General features: G+C 37.8%; 1 protein-coding gene across 2 annotated transcripts in view; it reads right to left on the reverse strand.

Annotated features, from left to right (window-relative positions):
• The window catches only part of TEX10 (testis expressed 10), a 56,784-nt gene extending 40,494 nt beyond the window's left edge, over positions 1-16,290 (reverse strand). For both annotated transcript variants that reach the window (XM_002928092.4, XM_034664205.1), the window contains exons 1-4: positions 16,104-16,290; positions 13,272-13,984; positions 12,638-12,881; positions 7,596-7,708 (exon numbers count right to left, since the gene is read on the reverse strand). In XM_002928092.4, the coding sequence (XP_002928138.1) occupies positions 7,596-7,708; positions 12,638-12,881; positions 13,272-13,984; positions 16,104-16,283 (1,250 nt within the window). In that variant the 5' untranslated portion in view covers positions 16,284-16,290. The remainder of the gene's footprint in view (positions 1-7,595; positions 7,709-12,637; positions 12,882-13,271; positions 13,985-16,103) is intronic.
• Between the last annotated feature and the right edge of the window lie 3,407 nt (positions 16,291-19,697).

The raw sequence follows: 19,697 nt of genomic DNA on the forward strand, positions 1-19,697 counted from the left end.
ACTGCAAAGTCAGCTGGGAAGATGACAGAATAGGAGGATCTAAGCTTGCCTCCTCCCATGGATTCAACTAGATAACACCCATATCAGTGTACACTACCCAGGAAACCACCCGAAGACTGGCAGAACAAATTCCACGACCAAAGTCAAGGAAGGCGCCACATTAAAGAAAACAGGAAGGGCAAAGACAGTCTGGAAGCAAAATGGACCATGGCCATTTGACACAATAGAGGGGGAGCTGGTGGCATGGAGAAGGGCAGGAAACAGACTTTCACACTGGGAAATCCACGAACAGGGAGGATGAATCTACAGAATATTTGCCTTCGAAAGTGCGAGGGGCCAGATTTCATGAGTTCTCAAAACCAGCAGGACTTAAAGCCTAGAATTTTTAAAATTGGCGGACTTGGCTCTGTGAGACCCCAGAAGGCATTAGGAAGCAGAGTTCCACGATAAAAGAGACAGCAAACAGCTCCTGCAGATACAGTGCAGAAACAGCAAGTGGAAAACTCCAGAGGCCGATAGGAGGAAAAGTGCAAAGAGAGGCAGGAACCATGGGAAAAAAGGACATGGCAGGTGCCACTTCCCTCCCCACCCACCAGCAAAAACAATGGCCACCTGCGGGAACCAGCGTGGTGCCAACACTAGGAACTTGCTTCCACCAAGTTTCCTCACATCCCACCCCTCCACTACACCCCGCCCCCACCTTCAGCAGATATGCTCTTCCCAGTCACACTGTTCTGAGTCCCAGCGCTAAAGTCTCCTCCCCCAGCAGCCCAGCACAAACCCTGACAATGCCACATCTCCTGACACCCAGGAGGACCTCAGTTCTAGCAATGGCTGACTTTTACAAGCAGACCACCACACACCTTGTTAAAACATGCCCCACCCCTGCCGGGGATCAAACACTGCACACAATATGCCAAGAGAGCCTATGTAAACTATGCTGAAGGAAAGAGGCCAAGACTCAACAGGAGAGCACAAGCAACACACATAGGAGACACTCCTTGAAGCGTCAAGCCCTAGGAAACAAGGCACACTGCAATGCAGGGCATTACAGGACCTCTTCTTCATAAGGCAAACCACAGCAAGAGTCCAAAGTGAAACAAATATAAGTAATATGTCTGATGGAGAATTTAAAATAACGATCGTGAAAATACTACGCTAGGAAGAATGGAGGACATCACAGAGACCCTTAATACAGAGATTATAAAGAACCAATTAGAGATCAAGAACACAGTAAATGAAATTTAAAATACACTTGATGAAAGACACAGCAGGCTAGATGAAGCAGAGGAATGAATTAACAACCTGGAAGGCAGAGTAATAGAAATAACAAGCTGAGCAAAGGAAAGAAAATTATGCAAACTGAGAAGTCTTAGGGAACTCAGTGACTCCATCAAGCATAATAACATGTGCATTACAGGGATCTCAGAAGAGAGGGAAAAGGGAGAAAATTTATTTGAAGAAATAACAACTGAAAACTTCCCTAATCTGGGGAAGGAAAGAGAGATCCAGATCCAGGAAATACAGCAATCCCCGCCCCCCAAACTCAACCCAAGGCCATCCACACCAAGACACAGAGTAATTAAAATGCAAAAACTAGCAATAAAGACAAAATTTTAAAAGCAGCAAGAGAAAAAAAGGACAGTTACATACAAGGGAAATCCCATAAGGCTATCAGTGGATTTTTCAGCAGAAACTTTGCAGGCCAGAAGGGAGTGGGGCAAGATATATTCAAAGTACTAAAATGGAAAAATGTGCAGCCAAGAACACTCTATCCAGCAAGGCTATCATTCAGAATAGAAGGAAAGATAAAAGAGTTTCCCAGACAAACAAAAACTAAAGTAGTTCATCATCAGTAAACCAGCCTTATAAGAAATATTAAAGAGGACTCTGAGTGGAAAGGAAGACCATAAGTGAGAGAATAAAAAGGGGGCTCCTGGATGGCTCAGTCAGTTGAGCATCTGATTCTTGACTTTGGCTCAGGTCATGATCTCTGGGTCAAGAGATCAAGCCTGGCACAGGACTCCATGCTCACCAGAGTCTGCTTGAGTTTCTCTCCCTCTGCCCCTCTACCACTCTGCCACTGCTCTTGCAGAAGCACTCTCGCACTCTCCCATAAATAAATAAATAAATAAATAAATAAATAGTAAAAACAAAAAAGCAATAAGAATAAATATATTTGTAAAAATCAGTCAAGGGAGGGCGCCTGGCTGGCTCAGTTGGTTAAGAGTCTACCTTTGGCTCGGGTCATGATCCCAGGGTCCTGGGAGGAAGCCCCACGTGGGGATCCTTGCTCAGCGGGAGTCTGATTCTCCCTTTCCCTCTGCCTGCCGCTCCCCCTGCTTGTGCTCTCACTCTCTCTGTCAAATACATAAACAAGTAAAATATTTTTTTAAAAAAATCAATCAAAGGACTCATAAAATAAAAGGATATTTTAAATGAAACCATATACCTGAAACATGGGAGGGAGAAGAGTAAAGCACAGGTTTAAACTTAAGCAACTAACAATATAAACTCCTATATCCAGAAGATATTATGTACAAATTTAATGGTAACCACAAATCAAAAATGTGTAATAGATATGCAAAGAATAAAGAGAAAGGAATCCAAGTACATCACTAAAGAAAGCCAACAAACCATGAAACAGAGCAAGGGAAAGGATCAGAGAAAATCTCCAGGAACAACCACAAAACAAGTAACAAAATGTCAATTTAGTACATACCTCTCAGAAATTACTTTGAATGTAAATGAACTAAATGCTCCAACCAAAAGACACAGGGTGACAAAGTGGCTAAAAAAACCAGACCCATCTATATGATGCCTACAAAAGACTCATTTCAGACCCAAAGACACCTACAGATTGAAAGTGAGGGTATGGAGAAATTTTTAACATGCAAACGGATGCCAAAAGAAAGCCAAGGTAGCAATACTTACATTGGACAAATAGACTTTAAAACAAAGACCGTAACAAAAGACAAAGAAGGACATTATAATTAAAGGGGACAATCCAACAAGAGGACAACAGTTGTAAATATTTATGCACCCAAATACATAAAACAGTTAATAACAAACACATAAAAGGAATAACTGATAATAATACAATAACAATAGAGGACTCTAACACCCCATTCACATCAATGGACAGTTCATGCAAACAGAAAATCAGTAAGGAAAAAGTGGCTTTGAATGAAACACTGGACCAGATGGATTAGCAGATATGATATTCAGAACATTCCATCCTAAAACAGCAGAATACACATCCTCCTCAAGCACACACAGAACACTTTCCAGAACAGATCATATATTAGACCATAAAACAAGTCAACAAAGTCGGTATGACTTGGGTCTTTCTGCTATGAAACTAGAAAGCAACCACAAGAAAAGATCTGAAAAGAGCACAAATACATAAAGGTTAAATAACATGCCATTAAACAATGAATGGGTCAAACCAAGAAATCAAAAAGACATAAAAAATAACATGAAAATGAAAACACAAAGGTCCAAAATCTTTGGGATGCAGCAAAAAGTGGTTTTAAGGCAGTTTATACAATCACAGGCCTACCTCAAGAAGAAAAATCTCAAACCGCCTAACTTTACACTTCAAGCCAGAAAAAGAAAAAACAAAACCCAAAGCCAGCAAAAGGAAAGAAATAACAAAGATTAGAGCAGAAATAAATGGTATAGAAATTTTTTTAAAAATTGATCCAATCAATGAAACCAAGAACTGATTCTTTGAAAAAAATCAACTGATAAACTTCTAATACCCATCAAAAAGAAAAAGAAAGAGAGAGAGAAGACCCAAATAAACAAAATTACTAATGAAAATGGAGAAAAAACAACCACCACCACAGAAATACACACAACTGTAGGGGCTCCTGGGTGGCTCAGTCAGTTGAGCATCCGACTCTTGATTTCGGCTCAGTACATGATCTCAGGGTCATAAGATCAAGCTCTCCCTGTTGGGCTCTGCACTGAGCGTGGAGACTGCTTGGGATTCTCTCTCTCCCTCTCCCTCCACCCTCCTCTACCCTCCAAGTGCACTCTCTCTAATCGAAAGGAAGGGAATGGGAAGGGAAGGAATACAAACAACTGTAACAGGATATTATGAAAACATATATGACAACAAGTTGGACAACTGGGAAGAAATGGATAAATTCCTAGAAACATATAACCTACCAAACCTAACACAGCAAGAACTAGAAAATCTGGTTAGAACAATCACCCGCAATGAAATTGAAAGAGTAATCAAAAAACTCCCAAAAAAAGTCCAAGAGCAGACAGCTTCCCAGGCAAATTCTAGCAAACTATTTCAAAAAAATATTCCAAAAAATCCAAATTCATTCCATGAGGCCAGTATCACCCTGATACAAAAACCAGATAAAGACACCATCAAAACAAGAGAACTATAGGCCAAGATCTCTTATGAATACAGATGCAAATATTCTCAACAAAATATCAGCAAACCAAATTAACAATATATTTTTAAAAAATCATATACTATGATCAAGTGGGATTTATTCCCAGGAGGCAACAGTGGTTTAACATTGGCAAAACAAGAGGCGCCTGGGTTGCTCAGTCGGTAGGACGTCTGCCTTCAGCTCAGGTCATGATCCCAGATCCTGGAATCAAGCCCCACTTTGGGCTCCCTGGTCAGCGGGGAGTGTGCTTCTTCCTCTCCCTCTGATGCTCCCCTGCTTCTGATCTCTCACTCACTCTCTCAAATGAATAAAGTCTTTAAAAAAATAATAATATTATATATATATATATAAAATGCACAAAACAAGGAGCACCTGGCTGGCTCAGTTGGTAGAGCATGGGACTCTTGATCTTGGGGTCATGGGTTCAAGTCCCACATTGAGTGTGAAGCCTACTTTAAAAGAATGAAATGTTAAAAAACACATATTTGCAAAACAATGTGATACATCACATCAATTAAAGGATAAAAACCTTTATGCTCATTTCAGCAGATGCAGAAAAAGCATTTGACAAAGTACAACATCCATTCATGATAAATAACCTCAAAAAAGTTAAGTCCAAAAATAACATAGCTCAACATAATAAAGGCCTTATATGAAAAACCCACAGCCAACATCATACACAATGGTGAAAAACTGAGAGCTTTTCCCGTAAGGTCAAAAACAAGACAAGGATGTCCACTCTCATCCCTTTTATTCAACATGGCAATGGAAGTCCTAGCCACAGCAATTAGACAACATAAAGAAATACAAGGCATCCAAATTGTTAAAGAAGAAAAACACTCACTATTTGCAGATGACATGATACTACACATAGAAAACCCTAAAGACTCCACCAAGAAACTACTAGTACTGATAAATGAATTCAGTAAAGTCACAGGATACAAAATCAATGTACAGAACTCTGTTGCATTCTAATACACTAATAATAAAGCAAGCAGAAAGTGAAATTAAGAAAACAATCCCACTTACAACTGCACCACAAACAACAAAGTATCTAGGAACAAACTTAACCAAAGAGGTGAAAAACCTGTACTCTGAAAAGTTTAAAAGCACTGATAAAAGAAATTCAAGACAATGCCAAAAAAATGGAAAAACAGGGGCGCCTGGGTGGCACAGCGGTTAAGCGTCTGCCTTCGACTCAGGGTGTGATCCCGGCGTTATGGGATCGAGCCCCACATCAGGCTCCTCTGCTATGAGCCTGCTTCTTCCTCTCCCACTCCCCCTGCTTGTGTTCCCTCTCTCGCTGGCTGTCTCTATCTCTGTCAAATAAATAAATAAAATCTTAAAAAAAAAATGGAAAAACATTCCATCCATGTTCATGGGTTGGAAGAACAAATATTGTTAAAATGTCTATATTACACAAAGCAATCTACAGATTTAATGCAATCCCTATCAAAATACCAACAATATTTCTCACAGAACTAGAACACACAATCCTTAAATTTGTAAGGAATCACAAAGACCTCGAAAATCCAAAGCAATCTTGAACAACAAGAACAAAACTAGAGGTAACACAATTCCTGTTATATTCCAAGTTATATTACAAAGCAGTAGTAAAACAGTATGATAATGGCATTAGACACATAGATCAATGAAGAGAACAGAAAAACCAGAAATAAACCAACAATTATATGGCCGATTAATCCTCAACAAAGGAGGAATGAATATACAATGGGAAAAAGATAGTCTCTTCAACAAATGGTGTTGGGAAAACTAGACAGCTACATACAAAAGAATGAAACTGGACCACTTTCTTATACCATACACAAAAATAAAATTCAAAATGGATTGAAGACCTAAATGTGAGATCTGAAACCATAAAAATCCTTGAAGAGGGCACAGACAGTAATATGACACTGGCTGTAACAACATTTTTCTAGATATGCCTCCTGAGGCAAGGGAAATAAAAGCAGAAGTAAACTACTGGGACTACATCAAAATAAAGCTTCTGCACATAAAAGGCAACAACCAACAAAACTAAAAAGCAACCTACAGAATGGTAGAAGATATTTGCAAATGACATATTCAATAAAGGGTTGGTATCCAAAATGCATAAAGAACTGATACAATCAATACCTAAAAAACAAATAATCCAATTAAAAATGAACAGAAAACATGAACAGAATTTCTCCAAAGACATCCAGATAGCCAACAGGCACATGAAAAGATGCTCAACATCACTCATCATCAGGGAAATGCAAACCAAAACTACAACGAGATATCATCTCACACCTGTCAGAATGGCTAAAATCAAAAACACAAGAAACTAGTGTGGTGAGGATGCAGAGATGCACTGTTGGTGGGAATGCAAGCTGGTGCAGCCACTGTGGAAAACAGTGTGGAGGCTCCTGAAAAAACTAAAACTAGAACTACCCTATGATCCAGGAATCAAACTATTGGGTATTTACACCAAAAATACAAAAACACTAATTCAAAGAGATACACACACCCCATCTTTACTGTAGCATTATTTACAATAGCCCAACTATGGAGGCCGTGCATTTATAAATGAATGGATAAAGTGGTTTTAAGGCAGCAGTTTACAGAAACACAGGCCACCTCAAGAAGCAAAAAATCTTATTCGATAACTCATTTTACATTTATTTGCTCTCACTTGAGGTAAACATTTTAAACAGCTTCCAGGCTTACAATTTTAAACTCCACCTTCTAATCCATAAGCCTTTCTGTTTTAGAAAACTATTTTTCTCCAATTATCCCTCTTCCTGATACTGGTATTAGTTTCACTACCAGTTTTCTCATATATAAATAATACAACTAGATGACCTTTAAGATACTCTCAGAGATTACACAGTACCTCTCCCAAATAAACTACCCATGTCAACAAATTTTATTAAATTTATTTACATAATTTGATACATGATATTCACTTTGCATAAAATATTCACTAGATATTTTTTAAAATTAAAACAAAATTCTAAGACTTAAAGTGACTTGTTCAACATCAGCCACACTACTACTACTTTTTAGTTTTATTTCACAAAATTTAGATATGAACCCCCCCACAGTGTAGAAAGTTCCAGTTTAAGGCTAATTATTTTTTGGTAATTTCAGGTTAAAAAATTTTTCAAGTCTATAGAGTGGAAGAAATCACAATACCTTTTATTTGTCTCTTTCCTTTTGTGTTTGGTTATTTCTTTTAAGGCATATGGAAAATGACTCATAAAATGGTGCTTGAAATCAATAAGATAATTCTTTCGAAGCCACGACTCCTATTAAAATAAGCGAATATTAGAAAATCTACAAGAAACAATTATGTAAAAATAACCAAATTTAAGCAATTTGACTACTTGTTAATATTCAACTATAAATTTACCATTATAATACACCTTTTGCTCATGATAGAAGATGTAAATAAATTTTAAAATCAGAATAAAATATTAGGGCATCCAATTCTCACCCACAGATCTTTTTGGTGCTTAGTAATTATCTTTACTTGCATTTTATCTACTGCTTAAGAGAAGAAAAAGGGAGAAAGTAAGATGTAAGAAATTCTTAATTTGAACCATGATATATCAGAAAGTCTTCTACCTAGTGTTCTATTTATACAATAATTCTATTTCCCAGCAATTCTATTATTTCTAATTAAAGGTATTTAACACTGTCACAAAGCAATGCACTTCTCTAAAATTCTTGCAGTATTCATAAATCTGTCTCTCCTACTTAAACACTAATTCCAGATTACAACACTCTTATTTCCTCCTATCCAGAGAACCAACCATTTCATTTTGCCAGGGATTGAAGGGTTTCTTGGGATGTGGGACTTGAGCTGTTTAAAATAGGTAGTCACCCAACAGCGCCTTAGGATCCTTTGCCGGATTCTTCTCTTTGTACTAATATATAATTGTATACTCAACATGTCCTTTTGGACTTCTAACAAGCATCTTAAACTACACATGAATAGGGGTGCCTGGGTTGTGCAGTCGGTTAAGCGCCCAACTCTTGGTTTTGGCTCAGGTCGTGACCTCATTGGTCATGGGACTGAGCCCCGCATGGAGGGGGGCGCCACACTCAGTGGGGGGTCTACTTGGGTTTCTCTTTCCCTCTCACCCCCACCCCCTACACACTCTAAAATAAATAAATCTCAAAAAATTTAACACAAATAAACTGAACTCTCCCTACCAGCAGTCACACTGTCATTTGGACGGTAACAAAGGCATTATCCTTGCTTCTTTTTCCTTTGCTATGCACATCAGCAGTCCCACTGGCTTTATCAGAATCCAGCTGCTTCTCATAGCTTCGGTCACTAGTTACCATTCTACTCCAATCAACCCCTCTTACCTAGATTACTGCAATAGCCTCCCAACTGTCTCCCTATTTTTCCTCTTGCCCTCCTCAAAAGTCAATTCTCCACATAGCAGCCACAGTGATCTTTTAAAATATAAGTCATGTTTCAAAATAATACAGGAAGGGAGAAAAGAATAAGTGTACATGTAGGGCAGGACTGGTCGTCCACAGGATGGATGGTGTGAGGTTGGGCTCCATAGTTCTGCTAGAGCTGGATGCTGACCACAGGGAAGTTCACTAGTGTTCTATTTGCAAATTCAACATATTAAAGTTAAATAAACATAATTCAAATCATGCCACTTCCCTGCTGAAAACCCTCCATTGTCTTTTCATCACACTCAGGTTAAAATCCAAACTTGTTACCATGGACCATAGGGTCCCACATGATCTGGCCACTGTCACTTTTTCTCACTTATCTTCTACCATTCTCCTAGTACCTCACTTGCACAGGCTTTCCTGTCATTCCTCAAATATGCCAAATCTGTTCTCACTGCAGGGGCTTTACACTTGCTGTTTCCTATGCTTGGAAGGTTCTTCCCACAGGTCTTTACAAGACTTACTCCTTTAACTTCATTCAGTGCCATTCAAAAGTCATGAAACTATTTCTTGACCACCTATTTAAAATAGCTCCCCCTCATTCTGTTCCAGCACTTGTTCTCTCTTTACCCTGCTTTACTTTCATCTTTCCTCTCAGCACTGACATTATATATTTGTTTACATCCAACAACCCCTCAGAAGGTAAGAACTGTGAGGCAACCCTGCAATGATGAAATTGTTCTTCATCTGTGTTGTCTAATACAGCAGCCATTAGCCACATGTACCTACTGAACACTTAAAATGTGGCTAGTATGACCAAGGAACAGAACTTTAATTAACTTAAATAGCCACATTTATAGATGCTCAACAAATCCTTGATGCATGCTTGCATCTGACCATTCTTCACAAATTCTAATCTTCATGGGGAAAAGACATCAGCAATGAGATACATAAACTAAAAGTAGCATTAAAATATAAAGCTAAGCCACAACACAATTTCTATAGTATTATAATACTGACCCTGAGACTATTAATACAAGACCCCAAAATCCAAAGTAAATTAAAAAGCTAATGTTAAATTGTATTTCATTTTTAAAACTAGCTATACATTAAGGATACACACAGTATATCAGAAATAAGCAACCTCAGTAAGGACGAGTGCTCAACCACTGCAAATAAGATTTAATGTACCTTGAGATTTCTTTTTAAAGCAAAGATCAGAGATTTCAGATTTCTAAAAAAGTTAAAAAAAACAAAACACTACTTAGGTAAAAACGAAGTTTCTCAACTGTGCAGCAAATATATAAATTTAGCAAAACCTATAAGCAAACAGTTATCCTAAGACTGCGCCTAATCTAGATGCCCATTTATCAACAGGAGACCTACACATTTTCTGAGAGAAGAGCCACAATCCAGCTTGTGGGACACAATTTGCATTTAAGGCCAAGGAATGTCATTTCATCCCTCCTTTAAAGTTTGAGCTGTTGCAGGTCACACACTATCCTAACTACTAAGCTATAACTGAAAGTCAGTGAGAAAGGGGAACAGTGAGAATGGTAACAAAAAATAAATTATTGCATTTTAATGTCACCTTGTACAACTCACATACATATTTATACTTTGTCTCTAAAATAATGGATCTTAGCTTACCCAGTTATTAGAGTTCAACACAACCCATTTGCCAAGGTAAATTAGAGAATTCTACCAGTGTATGCTTTTAAATACTATTTCAGTTTAATTAAACTTCCTTCAGTTCATTTGAATTTTAAACAGTAGCCCAATTTAGTATTCTACGTTGCCTTCAACGGTCTATGCAAAACAGTCTTCTGAACTTAGTGTCCTGCATTAATGGACTGCTAATAAATACAGTCATATTAGAAGAGCACAGAATAGTTCTAAAGCATACAACTTTAAATATCCATAAAATTAAGGCAGTAGTTAGGTCCCTTCACAATGTTATCTAAATGATAAGTGGATGATCTAAAACTAGCATAATTAATGAATTTGCATTTGGTTCTACCATTCTATCTAGTTACAAATACTAATAAATGAATAACAATAATTACTCAGTGTTCAACATGTCACCAAACACCAAAATTCTTGGAATCTCTATTTCTTAGCCTTCTAAAAATTAAGGAAAGACTACTACTTAAGATTTATGTTGATATTAGTTTTACTTTCTATCCCAGGTTCAGATAAATCCATTCAACACTGCAAATAACACATACTTTTCTAAAAAGGTGTATGCATTACTACTGTCATACATCACACATTGCCATAAAAGACCGTAAGCTTTGCTTTCATAAAATCATACATCCTACCCCAACCCCGATCAATTTCTTGCCAATGTATGCAATGAATCATGAGACAGGCTCAAAATCGTAGGCAATAAAATGCCATGCTATTTGAAAAGGCAACTCATATAACAACCCTACAGATGATGGGTAATGGGTTAACAGTACTAGAGCAAGCTCTTAAAATACAGACTTCAGTATGATTCCATAATGCTTTTCAAAGTTATCAAGTACTACTTTTAATTTAACCCCGTCTTATTTTATGTGGCCTATTAACTCATTCTAAACTTTAGCTTGAAATAAATAGAATTAAACAAAACCAAAAAAACTGCAGTTTTGTACATATGTAGAAAACTTCAAAGATTCACACCTGCCTAGTCAAAAGTCCTTGCAGGAATTCTAAAACCCAGATGCTTCTAGCTTTATTGTTCCGGCAGCTGCCCTTTTTAAGTGCGCTATCATATTAATTTAACACCAATTAATCTCAGAGCTTGTTCCTCCTTACTTGCACCAGACTATATAGTATATTTTCTATACTACAGTACTTTAAAAATCTGCCACCATTCAATTCTCCCCCCAAACAGTAGATACAGTTAATCATCATGAAACATGTCTTTAATATCAGCTTTTCTAGTAAAACACTGCTTTACACCTAGAATCTTAGGTTAATTTCACTAACACCATACCTACGACTACAGCTTACCTACATGTTGTAAAGATAAGTTTTACAAATGTTTTCTGATCTTATATCCCTTACCAAGAGAAAACAAAAGAGCACGCACTAATCAAGTCTGTATGTTGCTTCTTCTCTAAATCATAGTATGGTTATGAGATCTTCACTGTGGTCCATTTCTGCTAAAATTGGCAATGTGGCACACGCTGGAAGAAAGTACTTAATAAGCAACATTTTTAATCCCATAAAAGGCCTCCAGAAAGTAAAATGTTCCTACATAATCAATCTGCCATAAATACACTGTAACATTACTGTGAATTAAATCTAATAAAAGAAAATGGAAACAAGCTCACAAAAAAAAAAAAAAGAAAAGAAAAGAAAAAAGGGAAAGGAAAGGAAAAGGAAAAAGAAAAAGAAAAATCAAGTTCATTAAGTTATGCATTACACAGGGCACCTGGGTGGCTAAGTCGGTTTAGCACCCAACTCTTGATTTCAGCTCAGGTCATGAATTCAGGGTTGTGGGATTGAGTCCTGCACCAGGCTCCACGCTCAGCACTGAATCTGCTTGAGATTCCCTCTCTTTCGCTCCTCCCCCCACTCAGGTGCAAGAAATAAATAAATAAAATCTTCAGAAAAAAGTTATGCATTTCACTTAAAGAAATTAAAAATATTCAGAGACTCTCACATTTTTAACTTGCATTTTAGGGCAAAAGCAAGAAACAAGTTCATAGTTACACCATGGGAATTTTTAGAAAATGCATAACCAATAAGTAGTAATATACTGATTTCTAATCCACCCACTTTTGATAAAAGACATTATGATAAAAGACAATAACCCATTAAGTTCTCACCAATTTATGAGTTTCATCATGTTGTTTAGAGAGTTTCCACAGAAGGGAAATAATATTAAGAACTTGCTGCATAACCTGCAGAGGTTCTCGTTCTATACCATTTCCAATAGAAGCAGCTAGTTGGGGAGGCACAGCTTCAATCCAGCATTCAATTAGCAATGGAATTATTATCTCAATAAATCCTTTCAAGTTTTCAGTAGATGAGAGGCCTTCATCCACACTGCCCAGTCCTCCAACCAGGTACCTAATAAGGATGGGTAAGAACAGAAAAAAAAATTAATGATTAAAAAATATTATTCCTTGTTTAATTTAAATATTAAGTGTAAAGTACCAGTAAAAATGAAGTTCCCTGAATGATAATTACATTGATCAAGACTAGTAAGAAAATAAAATTCTACAATGACAAAGCCAAGAAAAACTATCAAGTTTTACTTCTCATTAGGCTTTGCTAGAAATGAATAAATTAATTACTTTCAAATGACTCCTCCCATCAGTAAATAAAATCAAATCATGAGTAACTACATGAAAACTATAAAAGACAACTGCATATCTTCCCACCATTAGCCATCAATGGTCAGCAGTTAAAATTCAATACAGGAAAACTGAGTGTGGACATAACTGAAATCCTTCTTACCGTAGCCTGAACTGTGAACTGACATTTGGCTGTGAACCCCCATTTTCATAAACCTGGATGTGCTGCTGGTCGTTGGCATGTTCCTTCCAGTTGATAAAAATGGAGTTGCTAGTGGCATGGGGATTTTCTTTTTGTTCCTGAAGTCCTTCACTTTCTCTCAACCTACTGGATCCATCTGCCAAGGCCTGAAGGAATTTACTGAGTCTCACTAAGACTTTCAGCCTCCACTGCTGAGAAGTGAGTCTCCGATTAGGATTTACAGAAAGTATCCAGGACTGGGATCTGTCTCTATTTATCAGTCCTTTAGACGGCTGCTGATGAGAAATAAGTTCTACAAAATTCTTAAGCAATATACTGCTACGGTCAGTAATTAAGGCTGGGTACTGTTCCAGCAGAATGTCCAAAACTTTTAAAGAGTCCTCCTGAATTCCTTCAGTAATGTGAGTCATGGCACTAGAGAGATGGGCACTTACCAAAGGAAAAAATGGAGAAATTTGTTCAGCTCGTATTTTGGGGGCCAGGAATTGAAGAAGTTGAACTGCTGCTAATCGTACATTAGCATCTTTATCTGTAAACACAGCAGTCACTTCACTTAATATGTTTGAAAGGTGTGCATCAATTATAAATGGGTACTGAGACAAAAGGTCTTTAAGTCCAAGAAGAGCACTTTGTTTAACCCCAGCATTGTAGTGATGCATCTGTGACAGCAAATCCTAAAAATAAAAATACAGGATTTAGATATATATGCATTTATAACATTTTCAAATAAACATGCTAAGTAAAACTATAAACTATAAACTGACACTCCTTGGGGAAACTGCTTCAATAAGTATTATTCTAAATGTTACCAGCTTCTACTAAGAACAGAAACATTGTTTTATCTTTAAAATAGGGGCGCCTAGGTGGCTCAAGTCATGATCTCAGGCTCCTGGCATGGAGCCTCACATGGCATTGGGCACCCTGCTCAGTGGGAAGCCTGCTTCTCCCTCTCCCTCTGCTGCTCCTCCTGCTTGTGCACGCTCTCTAATAAATAAAATCTTTAAAAATAAAATAAAATAGATTTAGTTTAATAAAAAATTATACTTTTCAGTTAGAATTTTCTCTTTTTGAAATTGACCTGTATGAAGGCTTAGGCATGCTATCATTTAAAGTGACAGCAATCATCATCACTATTTAAAGACCTACTATATATCAAACACATGGTAGGTGCATTTATATACTTCTAATTTCACAGGACTGTTCTGCCTATCTTAAATGGTCTTTCAGGGTGTGTGTGCATATCCTGGATATAGCATTTGACAATTTTATTTGTGGAATAATTTATATAATTTGTGAAAAAAAACAACTTCAAATATCTTTTCAATATTATTTAAACTTCAGAGCTTAAAAGCAAAACTAGACAATGTTTATCCTCACAAAGACTTGTTCACAAATTTTCATAACAGCATTACACATAAGAGTCAAAAATGGCCACAGGGGCGCCTGGGTGGCACAGCGGTTAAGCGTCTGCCTTCAGCTCAGGGCGTGATGCCAGCGTTCTGGGATCGAGCCCCACATCAGGCTCCTCCGCTATGAGCCTGCTTCTTCCTCTCCCACTCCCCCTGCTTGTGTTCCCTCTCTCGCTGGCTGTCTCTATCTCTGTCAAATAAATAAATAAAATCTTTAAAAAAAAAAAAATGGCAACAAACTGTGTGGGGGATGGGCTAGGTAGGTAATGGGTATTAAAGACAGCACTTGTGATGAGCACTGGGTGTTGTATGTAAGTGATAAATCACTGAATTCTACTCCAGAAACCAATATTGCACTATGTGTTAACTAACAAAATTTAAATTTAAAAAAAAAAGTGGAAACAGCCAAATGACCATCAACTAGTATCTGATAAAATGCGACATAACCATGCACTGGAATACTATTCAACAATACAAAGGAATGAAGTACTGTTCTTACAGATATGCTATAACATGGATGAACCTCAAAACCATGCTCAGTAAAAGACTAATAACAAAAGAGCACATATCATATTGTTCCATTTATATTAAGTGACCAAAATAAGCAAATCTATACAGACAGAAGGTAGATTAGTGCCTGCCTAGAGCAAGCAGAAAAGAATGGGGAGTGACTTCTAATAGGTACAGGGTTTCTTTATGGCATGATTAATATGTTCTAAAATCAGATTACGGTGATAGTAGCATAACTTCATAAATATATTAAAAACTACAAAATGGTACATTTTAAGTAGGCTCCACGCTGGGCATGGAGCCCAATGCAGGGCCTGAACTCACAACCCTGAGACCAAGACCTGAGCTGAGATCAAGACTCAGACTTAACCAACTGAGCCACCCAGGCACCCCTAGAATGGCACACTCTAACTGGGTAAATTTTATTATGCATGAGTTACATTTCCATAAAGCTGTCAAAATTTTAAGCAAAACTATTGCTCAAACCTTAATTAACTTCACACATTTAGAACGAACCTATAAGTCATGTGTTACGTATGGGTTCAAAAATGAGTAAGACAAGATCCTCATGAACTATAAAAACAGCTAGAAAAACTGTCACATCAAGAACTTGATACCTCAAAAAGTTACACGAGAATTATTTCCAGATCATATATTAAATCATCAAATAGGTATACAATGAAGAAATCACTGTGGGTTTAGTTAAGCAAGTCTTTCTAGAGGTGGGAAAGCTACAGTGGCAACTCAGATTTGGTTAACAAACTCCAATCATCAGCCATCCATAAATCCTGAGAATTAAAACAAATTTCACAAAATTTATTCTAGATGATTTCAAAGAAAATGTCATTTTATCAAAACAGTATTTAAGATTTACCTTAATGTTAAGTTTTCTATTGTTTGTTGGAAGAGTTCCATCTTCTTTGAGTTGCTCAGGCAGATGTATAGTCTTGGTTTTAAAGTTTGTAACAGTAGCATTTTCTAACTTTGGCTTCTTTTTACCAACTTTTAGTTTTACTTTTTGAAAATCATCTTGGCGTTTTCTTTTTTTGGTCATCTTTCAGTGCTTTAGTGAAAAGAATTTTAAAACAATGGGTAAAAAAAGAAATTCAAAAAAATAAAGTGTTTTCCAACATTTACATTACTCTAAAATATATTTCAAAGATAACCAAGAATCAGGGTCAACAAGAACCATGCCAAAGGATCAAAGCATTAAATGGAAAATACCTCTACCAAGAGGTATACCTCAGTCAAGAGCTATTGTAAAGAGAGTAATCAACAATAAGGCAACAGTCCTGCCACAGGTTTGTCAAGGGTTTTTAGCCAAGGAACCTTTGTCAAACAATTGTGCTAAATGGAAACTTTTTGAAATAACGTCCCACTCAGGGTTTGGGGGGAATGGGGGGGGTGCAGCACATAGATTGCTAGCGATACACCCTGTATCTGCTCCTGGTCCCTGAAAGTCCCTGAGGAACCTCTACAAAGTTTTTTAATGCAGCCTGTAATAGCCAGAAAAGGTTTCATGAACCTAAGCTGACCCTTGAAAAAAGTGTAAGATTCAGAGATATGCAGCAAGGAGAGTTAATGAGCACTTCAAGAGTAAGTAAAACAGGGTATAGATCAGGAGTAGATAATAAGCCTAGTATAGGCAAAAATGAGATAGCAGCATTTTGAACACCAGGATAGGTTCAGATTAGATATAAACAGAAAACAGTATCCAAAAGCAGGGGGGGAAAAAGCAGTATAAAAGGAAATATAGCCTAACAGAGGGGTAAGGAACAAAGACCAGCTAGGCCACTGTTGTAATAAATAACATGAGCATGAACATGTCATCTTGTACTTCCCCCTCTACACCACATTCTTTCAATTTACATCCAACTCTTCCCACTTACACACAAAATCTTTGATCTTTGCCTCCTACCCATTCTAAGGCCACTTCTTAAATCCTTAAGATTTCTACCCTAGACTGCTTATTAGTTTCCCCCCATCAATATGCTTGCCTTGTTTCTAGTGCCTACTCCAGGCCCATTTGCTGGAGTCACAAGAGAGCTCTCCTCAACACGTATCTGACCAAGGCTCAGAAGTTTTCAGCTGTTCCTTTACTCCCTTACAGTAAAAACTCCATAGCTTGACATATCACGTCCTTCCTAACTTCCTCTCCAGCTTTACCTTCCCACAAGCTAATATCTATCTAAAAAACAGCCTCCTATACCTGGAACCAGTTCAACTCTTGAAACCTTTTCCAACACGCCGCAAAATAATGAATTCTGCTTGCCACTGTACACACACTGCAATAGGTAAATACCTCTGAAATAAATAAAACTACTTCTGGTCTATCATAATTATCCTATGTCCACATACTTTTTTTTTTAAAGTCACAATACTATAAAGCAGAGTCTAAAAAATTTGAGTAAAATGAAGATTTACATTTATTGTGAAATAAAATAGCTTGTGCAAGACCAAGCAGCTCAAGTTCCAGGAATCCAGAAGCCAACTGCCTTAACATTATATCCAAATTCACATGATTTCAAGGTTTTAAGACATTAGCCCCTTGAGCTAAGTAGGATTTGGCTACATAGGTTAAGAGCAGATTCTAGAGCCTGACTGATTCAGTTCTTATCCAGACTGTCACTTTCTAGCTGTAGTTAAAACTGTGCCTCAGTTTTTATCCACAAAATAGGGATAATAATACTGACATCATATAGTTATTACGAGCTAAGATTAATGCAGAGCAAATAAGTTCCTATTTGTAAAACACTGGGAACTGCACCTGGGACTGTCAAATATGTATAAGCACAAACACGTATATTTTCTTAAAGTCTCAGGACCAGTACATATCAAGCACAGTATCAAATGCATTATGTACATCAGCATTCAATTTTCACAAAACCATGTGAGGAAGGTGGTACTAAATCCATTTTAAAGATGAGACTCGGAAAGATTTGTCAGACCTGTATTAGGGAGCTGAAAAGGGACTTAAGAGCTCTGCAAAACCAGCTTTATGTTATACGAACTGGATTTAAGGTGAGGATTGCAAACCTGAGTGGCAAAATGGTTTCTTATCTCACTTATACCAATTCCAAGTTTTCATCCCACCCACACCTCTAGTTGCTCTAGTTTTTTTTAAAAAATGGGCAAGCAAAACTTAAAAAGAATACTCACATGGCCTCTTTCAATAAAAAAAGTTTTCATTAATTAAGCAAGCACACTTTGTGAGCTTTCCCTACAATTTTATTACTAGCTAGTACCAGAGATGAAAATGGTACAAGACAGAAAAACCAAATGAATTAACCCCAACTCACCAATCCTCTATGCTATCTTTAGCCACTTTAGCCACCTGACCCGTGTTCAACATAAAGCCTGTCAAGTTTATGTCATATTATCCATCACTCTGTATTAGCCACACTAATTTCCCCATTAGGAAAACTAAGAGGTCTGATCGCCATTCCTTAACTTTTAAAGCTGGTACTATTATTTTACGGTACACAGAAAACATTTTTACACTAGGAACTTTTAAAGTTCTATTACCAATTTGTTATTTTCACTTTAAAATAAAAGATTTTCAGGGGCACCGGGCTGGCTCACCCAGATGCAACTCTGGATCTCAGGGTCGTGAATCTAAGCCCCACGTTGGGTGTGGAGAGGACTAAAAATAAAGTCTTTTAAAATAACTAAAATAAAAAGAAATAAAATACATATTTTCATAGCACAGCAAATCAAATAGTTTGACTAAGTCACTTTAACAGTAGCCGGTATTGAACAGAAGGTACAAACTCCAGCCTCAGGGGCTGAACTTTCAGACCACTGGACCTCCTATATGGATGAGCCCCTAAAGTTTTAAAACTGAATTTCATATATTCCAATTGCAAGTCTCCTAACTGCAACACAAGGGAGAATCTAGAGTCAGAATTTCGACCGAATCAAATTCCAGCTAGTTTGTCTGCCACTCCATTACCTTAATTTCCAACTTCTTTTAAAAAATTAATAATGCATACAGCAGTTTTCCTTTAATAATCTCCTCGCCAACCCCTTACTCTCACGAGTTCCTCCCAACCCTACAGAGGGGACCAATCAGAGAAACCAGACTTCTCAGAAAGTAAATGCCCCAGAGGGGCGAAACAGAGAACCGACGGTGCAGCTCTGCTCCGTACAGCCCACTTAACCCCCCACACCTGGACGGCGACAGGGCCGAATAGGAGACGCCCGCTCATCCCCACCGCCCGTCTTGATCCAGCATCCCACAAGTGAAGAGTCCGTGAACGGTAAGAACTATCGTTCCTTCTACTCCTGCGGACGGTGGTCAGGACCACAGTCGGAGAAGCGGGGCCCAAATCAAGGCACACCGGCCTAAAAGTCTCTCGGACGCTAAACCGCGCGAACCAGCCCAGTCACTTGAGGCGCTTCAAACGCCCGCGGGGCGCCCCGCCCCCGCACTGCCCCACTCCGCACCCAGGCCCCGCTTCGCAGCTGT

Source organism: Ailuropoda melanoleuca, chromosome 7, assembly GCF_002007445.2.
Source record: "Ailuropoda melanoleuca isolate Jingjing chromosome 7, ASM200744v2, whole genome shotgun sequence".
Lineage (NCBI taxonomy): Eukaryota > Metazoa > Chordata > Mammalia > Carnivora > Ursidae > Ailuropoda > Ailuropoda melanoleuca.